At 39.3% G+C, this 14,273-nt stretch overlaps 1 protein-coding gene across 1 annotated transcript in view; it reads right to left on the reverse strand.

Moving 5' to 3' along the window:
- C2CD3 (C2 domain containing 3 centriole elongation regulator) overlaps positions 1 to 14,273 on the reverse strand; it is a 123,493-nt gene that overhangs the window by 66,011 nt on the left and 43,209 nt on the right. Inside the window, exons 14-19 of the mRNA XM_040631318.1 lie at positions 14,006 to 14,157; positions 11,945 to 12,191; positions 9,040 to 9,220; positions 7,422 to 7,605; positions 6,165 to 6,337; positions 4,700 to 4,823 (exon numbers count right to left, since the gene is read on the reverse strand). Coding sequence (XP_040487252.1) covers positions 4,700 to 4,823; positions 6,165 to 6,337; positions 7,422 to 7,605; positions 9,040 to 9,220; positions 11,945 to 12,191; positions 14,006 to 14,157 — 1,061 coding nt within the window. The remainder of the gene's footprint in view (positions 1 to 4,699; positions 4,824 to 6,164; positions 6,338 to 7,421; positions 7,606 to 9,039; positions 9,221 to 11,944; positions 12,192 to 14,005; positions 14,158 to 14,273) is intronic.

Consider the following 14,273-nt stretch of genomic DNA (forward strand, 5'->3'; position numbering starts at 1 on the left):
ATCAGAAAGGACTTATATAGCACTAGACTCATTAGCCGATTTGGTTGTTCAAGGAAGTGGGGCTTTGCTCTGGACTGCTGTTCTAATGAATCTTACCTAGGAAGGAGTGAGGACTAGAATAAGGCTAAGGCTGTAATTGGTAAAGCAGCAGCGGTCAGGATGGGGGGATTTAGGTATTTTTGTGATTTTCATAATGACCTTGTTCTGGTTTGTATCCAGACAAGATTACAGAGTAACTTTATTTTGTTTCACTTCATCATGGTTGCAAAGCAGCCTTATCTGATGCTGCTGTTCTGTGAGATTGTTAACGCTTAGCATGAAAACGCCAAGCCCAGTGACAAGTGTCAGATCAGTTCCCAGATGTCTCTCTGGGGCTGTTTTCTCAGTAGAGATGTACCACAACACACAGACAGAACCTATCCATCTTTAACTGATACTCATAAACAGTCATAAGTCTTTCGTGTATGGGTGTAGCACGAGACAAACTCCCTTATCCCAACTTCCCCAAGTTGGGTATAAAATTAACACTTAGGCAAAGAGGTCACCTCTTTTCATATATCTTTTTTTTTTCCAAGTAAGCTCTACACCCAACGTGGGGCTTGAACTCATGACCCTGTGATCAAGAGTCGCATGCTGTACCAACTGAGCTATCCAGGCGCCCCAAAGAGGTCACCTCTTTTTGAAGCATTTCCTCATAGCTGCAAAGCAGATTTAGAGGGGTTCCTTCTTTATTATACTTGATATGTATTAGTAAAAGGTAGTAATCTAGAGTTATACAGATCTGGGTTTTAATCTTGCTCTATCATTTAATTAGATGTGTGGCCTTGGACAAGTTATTCAAACTCTTCCAAGTTTCATTGTCCTCGTTGCTAAAATAAGGATAGCATATGGATACGACAAATAACTCTCAGAGATGGCAGTGACAGCAAAGAAAGTATGGGTCCAAAGCCAGTTTGAATTCATTCATTCAATAATTATTTCCTAAGCATCTGCTGTGTGTATCATGCATTGGGCTCAGAGCTAGATAACATAGAGTAGTGAAATAACTACAATTTCTTACCCTCGTGGAACTTAAAAAGTTTTGCAGGGCCTCTGCTGTCAAACAAGTGACTATCTATATCTAGACTGTGATTTCTCTTCCTTTGATCCCATTATCTTTTTGCTAGTACTTCACCAGCAAATCAATGAACCCATGTATGTTCATGAAATTTCTACTCATTCTCAGTGAAAGATCAGGTTAGTTAAAAGACTCACGTGAATAAGAAAGATGGGGTCTGTTGACACAGACATTGAAAATGTATTTTCAGGAAGATCACTGTTACTTAAGATGAGGGTTGGTGTCTCTCTTTTTTTTTTTAAGATTTTTTTTTTTTGAGAGAGAGAGAGAGAAAAAGAGAGAGAGCAAGTGTGCACAAGCAGGTGGAGGGGCAGAGAGAAAGAATCTCAAGCAGATTCCCGCTGAGCAGGGAGCCAGATGGCGGGGCTTGATCTCAAGACCCTGAGATCATGACCTGAGCTGAAATCAAGAGTCAGATGCTTAACTGACTGAGTCATCCAGGTGCCCTGAGGGTTGGTGTCTCCTGATAAGAGAAGGCTGACTTCAGAGAACCTGCTATCTGGATACCAAGAATTCCTATCTTCAATAAGAGGCGAAGTAAAACCTATTCCTAATTTTACTGTATTTTGCTGGCTAATAAGAGTAATGTTAGTTATTTATACAAATGCAACTAATCATTTGTATAGTAGTTAATTTATAAAGTGACTTCATATTTGTTAATTCTTATACTGATCCTTATAAAATCAGGGGAGGTGTTCATAATTTCCATTTTTCGGGTAAAGAAACTTAGACCCAGAGAAGTAAAGAAATTAGACCAAGATCACACACAGCTAGTGGAAGATAGGGGTGGGACTTGAAGCCAAGGGGTCCAATTTCTAGTGCAATTCTGTTTCCACTATACCTTGTCTGTCTCATATTCTGTAGGACTGAAGACTATCCAAACTATCAGAAGAATGTAGTGTTACAACTCGCCTGGCTTCTTAACCTTTCCTTCTTGAAACAGTAACACAGACCAAATGCAAGGCTTACAACAAACTGGATGCCATGTGATCTGACTTTTTTTATGATCCCCAAAGAGAGGGACTGAGCTTCTTATGCATGAGAAAGCTACTGAGTATCTAAACTCCAAGTACTTCTCTGCCAATTCAGTTGTGGTTAATCTGCAGATTCTGACCCTGGCTGGGGCTCACACAGAACAGGTACTCCACAGACAGAAGTTTCATGCCTCCTTGCCTTCGTACATGTTCTTCCCTGTGAACATAATAGTTTTCAGCTCTCCTGGGCATTTTGATAACTTCTGCTCTTCTTTCAAGACTGAGATTCAGAAGGGCTCTGAATGCCAAATTGAGCAGGTTAGAGCCTACCCTGTGAACCAGTAGTCCCTAAATAAAAGTAGAGTGTGTACAGCCCAGGGGGTTTATATATAGGATAAACTACTGGGCATAGGAAGAAAACATTAAAACTTCTATATTTGTTATCTCATATGTTAAAGTTCTGTATATGCTACTGTACATTTTATAATGCATTTAATAAATAGTGGTATATGAAGATGATTTACACACAAAAATATATATATGTATAGTTATTCAGAGGGTATGCTAAACTTTTATTTTTCTGTTAATAGGAATGCACGATTAAAATTAGACCACTGCTACTGACACTGGGAAACCATCAAAAGTTTTAATGTGAGGGAATGACATGATTAAAAAACTGCCCTGTTAACACTTACACCAAAACGCTCTCCTGCAAACACTGGAAGTCCATTTGGAGAATTTAGTGACAAAAAATATTAACCAGGATGAACATTTCACCAGCTGCTTCAGTGTCAGATCTCACATGGCAGTAATTCAATTCGTTTTTTACAGTCTGTGAAGTTAAAGGCAAATGATCTGACTCTAAGTTACAACAAGGGAAAAAGTTATGGAACACTTACCTGCTTCTTTCTTGAACTTGTGTCCAAAGTGAACTAGTCTATAGTGGAAGCATGACTTAGTTCTCTTTCTTTTTTTTTTTTAAAGATTTTTTTTATTTATTCGACAGAGATAGAGACAGTCAGCGAGAGAGGGAACATAAGCAGGGGGAGTGGGAGAGGAAGAAGCAGGCTCACAGTGGAGGAGCCCGATGCGGGGCTCGATCCCGTAACACCAGGATCACGCCCTGAGCCGAAGGCAGATGCTTAACCACTGTGCCACCCAGGTGCCCCTGACTTAGTTCTCTTTCTTACTGGGCACCTGTTATGTGCTAGAATTATGTTATGTGGTGGTAGGGGGCAGAGAGGAGTTCAGACAGTGACTAGAGGAACTCACAGTCTAGTGCAGGAAACTCATGTATGCAAATCACTGAAACAGTAATACAGGCTACAACCAAGGTGCTAAAAAACAAAGGACAGGGGCACCTGGGCTCAGTTGGTTGGTTGTCCGTCTTTGGCCCAGGTCTTGATCCCAGGGTCCTGGGATTGAGCCCCACACTGGACTCCCTGCTCAGCGAGGAGCCTGCTTCTCTCTCTTCCTTTGCTGCTCCCCCTGCTTGTGCTCTCTCTCAAATAAATAAATAAATAAATAAAATCCTCAAAAAAAAAAAAAAAATAAAGGACAAAGGACAAAGCACCACTTCTGTCTACATGTAGGAAGAAATAAAGGAAGGCTGCAAAGAAGTTGCCAAGTCGAAAGAAAACAGGAGTTTGTTTAGTGGACAAAAGGAAGAACATTCTAGGTAGAGAGAAGTATGAACAAACGCCTGAAGGAGATACGAGAGGGCCACGCTGGGACGCCTGGGTGGCTCCTTTAGTTAAGCATCTGCCTTCGGCTCAAGTCATGATCCCGGGGTCCTGGGATCAAGTCCTGTATCAGGCTCTTTGCTCAGTGGGGAGCCTGCTTCTCCCTCTGCCTTCTGCTCCCCCAACTTGTGCTCTCTCTCTCTCTTTGACAAATAAATAAATAAAAAATCTTTAAAAAAAAAAAAAAGAGAGAGAGAGAGGGTCAAGCTGTTCATATACAGCAACAGTGTTCTAGGCAGCAAAAACAGCAAGACAAATTCCCTGAGGGGCACATGAGCTTGGTGTGTTCAGAAGCAACAAGAGCAGAGGGGAGATGAGCAGAAGATAAAGTCATAAAGATAATAAGGAGCCAGATCATGTGGAGTCTCATAGCCATTTTTAGTAGTTTGACTTTTACTTTGAATGAGATGAAAAGACACTGATGGGTTTTAAGTAGAGGTGTGTCAAAGTCTGACTTAAGTTTTCATAGGATCACTGGTTTCCGTGTTGAGAACAGACCGAAGGGGAACAAGCTAGAAAAACGGGAGGTGGTACTATGGACTGAATATGAGATTACAGAAGAGTTGGAGCAATTGGTCCTGGCTTCGTTTGATTATAGGGTATGCCTGTGTAAATGAGTGGTTGAGTAGAGTAGAGGATAAGACTGTTGAATAAGGTAAGGAACAAAGTTGCTAATAACAGCTGGAGTAGTAAAGTTTGCAAGTGATTTACTCACGTATACTCTTACATGCTTTCTGAAGGAAAAAATGAAGCTGTGCTTTATAAACTGGAAATTGTACACAAGCAAGTGTTGCATATCTGAGCCTCATATGTTGTGTGGACTGCACTGGAAAAAGATGAGGGCTGCTTTTCTAAGGTGGACTCACTTGGCTGCTGCTTGCAGACCACAGGCTCTGATAATCTGGACTGAGATAGAGACAGCTCGGGCAGCAAGAACTCCCTCTGCTGTCCTGGGAGTACGTCGGTACCTTAGGCCCACATCCAGTAAACCTAATGAGGACAAAAGGGAAAAAAAATGGTTAGTTGGAAGAGTCTCTGTTCTACCAAACCCCAAGTCCTGATCAGAAGGAAGAGGATAAACACCCTAATGAACAATAAGGGGCATTAGCAGTGAGACAAAATGTCTATGGCCAGAATCACGTCATATTATTGTACTTTAAGATTAATAAAGGCAGAACAAAAGTTACTATTTTCACTTGACATCCAAGAAACTATGTCAGAGACTGAACTGCTTGCCAAGATCACACAACTATCAGAGGCAGAACTTAATTTCAGATTTTTTAAAACTCCCAGTTATTTTTTTAAAAAGATTTTTTATTTATTCGTTTGAGAGAGAGACAGAATGAGTGGGGTGAGGGGAGTGGCAGAGGAAGAGGGAGAGAAGCAGGCTCCCCGCTGAGCAGCGAGCCCAACGCAGGGATCGATCCCAGGACCCTGAGATCATGACCCAAGATCATGACCTGAGCTGAAGGCATACGCTTAACCAACTGAGCCACCTAGGCGTTCCTAAACTCCCAGTTATTTTTATAGAATTGAGATGGACTCCAGCCTTTCTTCTTTCTTAAACTTTTAAAAGGTTTTCACACATAAATTTCTATCACCCTTCTACCACCACCACCTGAAACACCCTTTACATGACATTCTTTCATAAAAATTCTACCTTCCTATTACCGCATTTCAGAGAAAGCTTTCAGAAATAACAGAACGAGCTGATCAGTGACCGTCAGGAGGAACAACTCAATCTTAATCATAGCAATATAAAACCTTTTTCATTGGCAGATATTCTCCAGCGAGCAAGCACAGTAACTTGATTTAGGAGGCCAATTCTAGTTATCTGATGACATACCTGGAAGGTAGGTCATCCTACTGAAACAATTAGGATGAAACTCAAAACTCCGAATTCTGATGAATCCCTTTCAACTTTAAATCCTAACCTCTTCCTCCCTTACAGTGAATTCCCCGTCTGTGCTAACTGTATTCTACCAATCCCATATCGGCTCATGTTGCCCTGGAATAATTCTCTGAGTACACCTACATAACACTTAGGATTTATGCTGTGAGGCTTCTTAAATGCTTGCTGAAGTTAAAGGTGAAATGAGACAAGCAACATTTATGCCGACAGTCCATGGAAATACGCATTTTCTAAAATTAGACAGCATTTGCATACAATAAACTCATACGTTCATTTTCCTAAGAGAAGGTAGATCATAGTTTTCATCAGATTCTTAAAAGGGTAAGTCTCTCAAAATATGAAGAGCTGCTATTTATAGAGAAAAGGGATATTTACGTATACTGATTTCAAAAGGGAGAGACAAAGCAGTCTTCAATTACCTGATGACTGGTTCCTCAGTTCTTTCCTGTTCTCAAGCCCGGGGGTTAAAGGGAGATTGAAGGTCTGTATTCCCACATCCTCACGGTGCTGCATGGTTACCATGGCACAGATCCTTGATAATGGCAAGGTTCCTTTGGCAACCATCTGGTCTCTCACGTTAGGATAATAGTATCTGTAAGCCGCAAAAGCACAAGCTGTCAGTTGGAAGAACTAGGTGGATAAATGATTCAATTTGCCCAAGGGATCGGCTTTTGGTATCAAGTTATCTCTGGAGCCTGGCTGTTCTGTATTTGTGGCATACAGTTGTGGTCGTGTCTGGCTAGATTTATTGCCCGTCATGTGGCGGAGGAACTCCATAAATTATACTCTGTGTTCAGAACAAAGCCCAGCTTCCTACAAGCTTTTGTTTGGTTATCTGCATCTGACTTGGACTTCTGGGAGTAGCCACTTTTGAGAGCATTCATCCTGTGGCAGGAAAAGTGGTTCTAAGTGGAGCAGTTCCAAACTCATCTATGGCTTGCGGCCTAAGTGCCCCAAATTTAAAAGATCTGTTAGTATCTATTCTACTTCCTTCTCCTGTCAAAATATTCCATTCTTTATATCAGTTTTAAATCAAACCTAAATTCACCTGACTGATTTTAGGAAAAGCTTCTGGCAAGTGAATGGTACTCTTCCCTAGTTCTGTTCTGGATGCTCTGTCTTCTTTTACATCTATACGCTCTTTGTCATTTTTGTTGGTTTCTTGGGAGTAGGGATGCAATGGAGGCTGAGCATCTGTATTCACGTCAAGTCTGTGACATGAGGGGATTTATATTTTACGAAGGGTACTCTTCTGGTAGAAAGAGTACTTTTCTGGGAAGAAAGGATTATAAAAAATAAGTTTAGAAGTGGGGAGACCCGTCAGGAGGCTATCAGTAATTTAGGCATGACATCATGAGGGACTGAACCAAATAAGGCAGTAAACAGGAGAAAACAGGTGACTGAATATTTAAGAGCAGTAGGAGCTAAAACTGATAGAACTTCACTTCCACATGTTACAAGTGGTTAAAAGCACGAGATACAACTGCTCTCAAGAGCCCAATAATACAGATTTCAGTAAAATCTGGAGAAGAGTCACTAACTAACAAGCCGGATGATATAAAATAGGGTAGAAGGGATTGCTTAGCTTCCTTACAATTCAACCTAAGCTGTCAAGGGAAGCATGCTCTACGACTGTGTACTTCCTTTCTGGGTACAAAATCAGTTTCGCATCATACCTGCACCAGATTTCAAACTGGATTCCTCCTCCAGGTACGAGCCCCTGTGCAGAGAAGGCACTCAGTAGAAGCCTTTGCACTGGAACTTCAGTTGGCAACAGGAGAGAGTGACGGTGTTCACTATTAAAGATGGGATCTGGAACACAGAGTGTGGTTGCAGATCTGAAAGGCTTCAAAGAGATTCCTTTGGAAAAGAAGAGCAATTCAGAATAATCCAACACAACATTTAGTGTTTAATATGTAGTAACAGTATGTTAATACCCAGTATTATTCAATTTCATTCTTACAATGCTCCTGTGAGGAAAACAAAGCAACTATTATTACTCCGACTTAACAGACAGAATACAGACATACTGAGGTTACATAGTGCACCCAAAGGTCTTAGAAGTAGTAGGTCATGGCCCTGGAACCAGAACCTTTATCTTCTACATTACTTCTACCAAAGTCCATTTCCCTAGTAGCTATGGTCCCCCAAAGGTTCCATGATAATACAGAAGAAAAGAGATCCCTTTGTTGCTGGACAGTATCTATGGGTTGCAATTTCTCTACACCCTTGTCAACACCTGTTAGTCTCTTCTTTGTTTTTGTTTTTTGGTTTTAATTATTGTCATCTTGGTGGAAAGAAGTGGTATCTTGTGGTGCTTTTTGTTTTCATTCCCAAATGACTAATGATGCTGAGTATTTTTTCACGTGCTTATTGGCCTTTGTATAACTTAGGAGAAATGTCTATTCAGATCTTCTGAACATTTTTTAATTGGACTGTTTTTTAATTATTATTTGTCAGAGTTTTTTTTTTTATATATTCTGGATACAAGTCCCTTATTTGAACCCCAATAATCCATACTGGCAGTGCTTTTGCAGTTATTTGTGGACATGCTGAGAATGGCAAAACATCTGAGTCACCTGGCTTGATCATTCCCAGCTGAGCTTGAACAAAGTGACACTCTGCTTTCTTGTTTTAGCTCTCAGACATGATCAGATGATGGAGATGGTCAAGGCTAGTGTGGCGCAGCGCAAGAATATCTGGCTCTGGGGCCAGCTGGATGGGTTCTGACTGTGAACCTTGTTATTGTCACTGGGGCAGCCACAGTCATTTAACATTTCTGAACTTTGTTCTTTCTTTTGTAAAATAAAGAAAGTAAAATCTACTAGAACACGTTGTTTTAGGATTTACAATTATGATCTATGTGAGATATATATGTACATATTTCCCCTAAGAGCAATGGTTCAGTATTCCCTAATTCAGTGTCCCTGACATTGCTGTGTTATGTAGAATATAACTACTGTGAGTAATGAGAATCAATTGTATGTGTATAGATAAGAGTGAGTAGGCATGTAAATGATATAAGATGGGTCAAAATATAAATCACTTATGGATCTAGGTAAAGGGTATATAGAAGTTCTTTGTACCATTTTTGTTAAATTTCCTGTAAATTTAAAATCATATCAAAATAAAAAGTTACAAGAAATAACATAAGAAAAATAAAAACTTAAACTATCTCCTGTACTATCCAGGTTAAAACTAGAAACGTTTAGGAACACAAAATTCACTCAGGAAAAAGCAAAATTCTAAGTACAGCCAATGAAAGAATGATAAACTCTAACCTCCCAAACCTACCGTTTTCAGGGAACTCAGGTCCTTTTAGCACACTGGATTGGGAGTCTTGAACTGGAAAGTAGTACTGGACATAACAATCTGCTTCTCCCCAGACTGTTGCCTGAAGAGGGGCTAGCCCTTTAACTTTCTCTACACGGAGCTCAAAGTGATGTTCCATCAATCCGTTTCTTTGGTCCTCTGCCTATTAAATGAAATAGAGATACTGGTGAGGTTTTTGTTTTTTTTTACTGGTGAGTTTTAAAGAAAAACTTTCTTTTTTTTAATTTTTTTATTTTAAGATTTATTTATTTATTCGATAGAGATAGAGACAGCCAGCGAGAGAGGGAACACAAGCAGGGGGAGTGGGAGAGGAAGAAGCAGGCTCCTAGCGGAGGAGCCTGATGTGGGGCTCGATCCCAGAACGCCGGGATCACGCCCCGAGCTGAAGGCAGACGCTTAATGACTGCGCCACCCAGGCGCCCCTAAAGAAAAACTTTCTTAGAATATTCCTGTTTCTCTATGAAATCTGAGTCTAGATGAAGAAATAGGTGTAATTAGCTGATACTAAAACAGATACTTAATTTTCATAGTGTATAAATCTTACAACTGCTCACTGTAATCAGATCAAGGTGGATTTACTTAGGACTGTGAGACTAAGTCAATATTAGGAAATCCATAAACGTAATTCACTGCATTAATGAAACAAAGGAAAAAAACATGACTATCTCAATAAATGCTAAAAAGGCATTTGATAAAATTCAACATCGGTTCCTGATTCTTAGTACACTAAGAACAGAATACATTAAGAATATCCTAATAGAACAAAAATATATATACATGAAACAAATAGGTATTAATATACTAATTTTTTTTAGTAGGCTCCACACCCAATGTAGGGCTCGAATTCATGACCCTGAGATCAAGAGTCGCACACTCTACTGACTGAGCTAGCCAGATGCCCCAAATTACTATTTTTAATGAAGTTGGGAATAACACTGAGATTATTCATTAATGGTAAGGACTAGTAGGGGAGGTTGAGAACATACCATTATTGAAGGTAACCTATACTAATTTAAGGTTTTTATTATTTCTTATAACCAGGCACTATACTAAGCCCTTCACTTGTAGCAACTAATTTAACAGCACAGCTAACAAGAGTGGAACCAGGGTTTGAATTTAGGTAATCTGACTCTACAGCCAACCTTTTTACCTCTACTCTATACACCTTCAACAGACACGAGACAACTAATAAGTGGGAATATTCAAAGAGGGAATTCAGGATTCAGGGGTCAAACTGTATGATTTATATGTGTCTAACATTCTAACTACTAATCCCATGAATTTGGAATAGAAATTATATAAGGTCTTTGCTTTGTATCCTAAAAACATATCAGCAATATCTGCTCCAAAACCTTCCTTAGGGAAACAGAGAACTTTCAATTTGATTCCCCAGAGAAGAAAAATTTGGGTTAAAAAAAATCTCTCATAGTCTCAGCAGCTGCTTAATTTGGCCATACAGTATTAGAGTAATTTAATAATTCGGTTCTGCAGATGCTGAAATGGATGAGGGACATGAGTGCAGGAAGAAAAACAACTGTATAGATATCTAATCTTTCAAAGAGTTCTTTTATGTTCATAGTAATATTTTCTAACTTTTGGTATGGAATTTAACAAAATCTGAGTCTACACTGCAAGGTGAGGGCCATATAACACTTAAATAGACTTGGGAATATTATAAATAAGTTTTCTTTGTTGATTTTTCTGTCATTTTTAAACTTAAAAAGCTACTATTATCTATTAATAGACACTAGTATCTAATAGAAAGACTAGTGTTTGGAGTTCATAATATACAAATAAACAAAAATTTACTCATAGACGTTTTCCTAATCTCTCTCTGTTAGGGACATCACATTTGTCATTCAGATTGTTTTAAAAACATAACACACTTAAATCACGTGGAGACTGAGATTTGGCTGAGATCAAGCCCGACGTAGGGCTCCACTTCGGGGAGTCTGCTTGAGATTCTCTCCCTCCCCGTCTGCCCTTTCCCTCCTTGTGCATGCTCTCTCTCTCTCTCTTAAAAAAAAAAAAAAAAAAAAAAAAAAGAAGGCTTGTGTCTAAACTCTGATTCTCCCATTCTTAGCTATGTGACCCTGGACAAATAACATAACTTCTTTCGACTCTGTTTCATCACCTAAAAAGTGAATGACAATGGTTCCTCTCATGTAGTATTAGGGAAATAAACACGTAAAAGTAAATCAGTGTGCTTTCTCAGTTGTACATCACTGTACAAAACAAATTACTCTTTAGAATTTACTGTTAGAAAAGCAAGGAACTTCATTATAACTCTCCAATGTGGATTTGGTTAAGAAACAGAATAAGATTTTGCGGGCTTACATTTGGGATCATTGTCAACCTCCCACCCCTATTCCCCCCCCCATTATCTTTTTTTTAATTAAGACCTTTTAAAATGCAGTCTCAGGTTCACCCTAATTTTTAAAAAGGCAATCAATTTAGTAAATAAGAGGATTAGGATGTGGTTGTCCAATTAGAGTTTCTTTATAAATTCAAAAAGTTCAGAGGGGCAGATATACATTTAAACCACGAAACAAATAATTCCTTGGATCTACAGCATGCACTGGAGTACAAATATGTTCCTTTTCACTACTGAAATAAGGATCTGGGGCAATGGTTTCATTAAAACAAGCAAGATAAAATGAGATGATGACACTTAAAATGTACTAATAGATCTTAAGTGCTCTCACTTCACACATAAAAAAAATAAATAGGTGAAGCGACGTTAAAAGCCTTTAAAAGCCTTCGGCCATGGTAATCCTTTCACAATGTTATGTATATTAAAGAATCATGTTATACACCTTAAAATGAGATTATGGTTTTTGTAAATAATCAAGTGTTTAATCACTACCATATTAACAGATGCTATAGATGGCTGGTCCAGAAAATGCGCTGGCCTAGGGTGGAAAGGAGGAAGTGTTCCTTCTTCATTCTTTAATCTTTGTAGAGCCATTATCTGATCTGAAGAACCCATGGCTAAAAAGACGCGAAGACTCCCATTTTGGTGGCCTGAGAACACATCAATCACAGGCATGTAGCTGTCAACAGCAACAACTGGGTACTGAGCATCAAGCAGCAGGCGAGAAATTTTGGGATCTCTAAAGGGAGAGAAGTTGCGAATGAGCAAATAACAACCATTGATCATGTCACAGAGTTGGCTGCTGCATTTTCTACTTGGTTTATCTTCTCGGTTTGTTAAAAATGGGTCTACAACTAGAAAATATTGGTTTGAAAAAATATATGATTCCACCATAGCTCGTCAAATAAATATTACCAGGCAGTTAAGTTCCAAATGTAGCAATCTGAAAGCAGAGAATGTCTGATTTATGTCTGTTATCACCATGACCCCAAGCCCAGCATCTGGGACTGAGCACTGTCTCAGCACAGGCTTGCTGAACTGCATGACTTTACAGGGAGGCAGTGTGGTCAACTTGAAAAAGCATGGTCTTTGCAGTCTGGCAGATAAGATTTGGATAATATTACCAATAATATCTGCCATCTATAATCCTTCTAACACTGCAAAAGTTGGTATATCTACTATTAACAGATGAGAAAAAGTCCAAATGTTCTTCATTATACCATGCTGAACCTTAGCTCTGCTACGTACTTGTGAATGACTCTAAGTGATCAATTTAACCTTTCTAAAGCCTGTTTCCTCTTCTGTAAAATGTAGGTAATAAAACTTCCATCAAGGGCAGTTATTAGGATTTGCTGAGATAACAAACGTAAAATACCAACTATAATATTTAGCACATAAAAGTACTCAGTAACCAGTGGCTACTATTGTTTTACGCTCTTTCAGCGAAGAATGGGGTCTAATGAAATGAGAAGGGAAGGGAAGTACCAGACCACACTAATATCACAACTAAAAAGGGGGAAAAAAGCCTACAGCTGACAGTGGCACGATTTCAGCAGCACTCCTTAGCCTGACCATGCTTTCCAGTGTTACCATCATAAGTATTTCACTGTTCACAGAAGGCTTACCCACTTATTTTCTCACTGGATTGTCACAATTGTGCCATAAGGGAGACATGGGATCTATCATCACCCTCATTTTACACATGATAAAAAGAAAGCCAGATTGGCTGACTTCTGCAAGTCAAAGGATAAGTTTCCTCATTTGTAAAAAGGGGATAATGGTAATACTTCCTGGGGTTATAGAAAGGCTCACGTGAAACAGTGGCCACGAAAGGGCTCTCTGTAAAATGTAAAACAACAGCATTTAGAATACAGAGCAGTAAGAAGGCTGTTAGGAAAGAAGTCAGTGCTAAAATAACTAAAAATCAGTACCTTGAACCAAAACAAAAAATGAACAGTCTGTAGTGAGGACAGAAATAACCTTCAGATAAATCAGTACCGCACTGGGATGCTCACAGTGAGAAGTGGTGCACTGTGATCAAATGTGAAGGGCCAAAAGACAGCACTCAGTATAGAAATCTTGCAAACAGCTGAAGTAAACAGTACTGATGTTTTTGTGACAGAGAACTAAACCATTAGTTTTGTGAGGTGATAACCTTTGGCAGTAGAGCTTCTTGGTGAAGCAGTAGAACTCTCTGGGTTCTAACCCTGCTTCTCCTACTTACAAAATATATGACAAGTTATTTGAATCCTCTGTGCCTTTGTTAACTCATCTGCAAAATAGGGGAAATAAAAATTACCTGCCTTAGAAAACTGTTGTGAGGATTAAATGGCTTGATGTATGTAAGGTTCTTAGCATAGGGCCTGAAATATGGTAAGCAGTATCTGTAAAACTGTCCTAACATAGGAGAAAGTGCAGCAACTGTGGTGAAATTGAGAAAAGTCCTCCAAGGTATTATTGGGCTAGTCATTTTTGCAAGCCAAAAGAATTCCTCTTCAGTCCATACAAAGATAAAGACGTAAAGTAAAGAATACTCCAAAAGATCCTATTTACTTGAATGACATGTAAAACTGATGGAGGGGGAGTTTCACCAGCCCGAGCAACTTGTCCTGTCCTGGGCTCCGCACCTTGTTCCATGTTTCAATTACCATCACATTGTTCTTCAGCCTTTCCAGGTATTTGGAAGACAGAGAGACAGGAATGACCTGGGGAGAGGAGCAATCAAAAAACAAAAGAAAACAAAAACCCACACCTGAGACAAAGGATTAATTTATGCTCTTATTCAACAAGTACTAACAAAGCCCAATTTGAACTGAAAGCC

Source organism: Ursus maritimus, unplaced genomic scaffold, assembly GCF_017311325.1.
Source record: "Ursus maritimus isolate PB19 unplaced genomic scaffold, ASM1731132v1 scaffold_16, whole genome shotgun sequence".
NCBI lineage: Eukaryota > Metazoa > Chordata > Mammalia > Carnivora > Ursidae > Ursus > Ursus maritimus.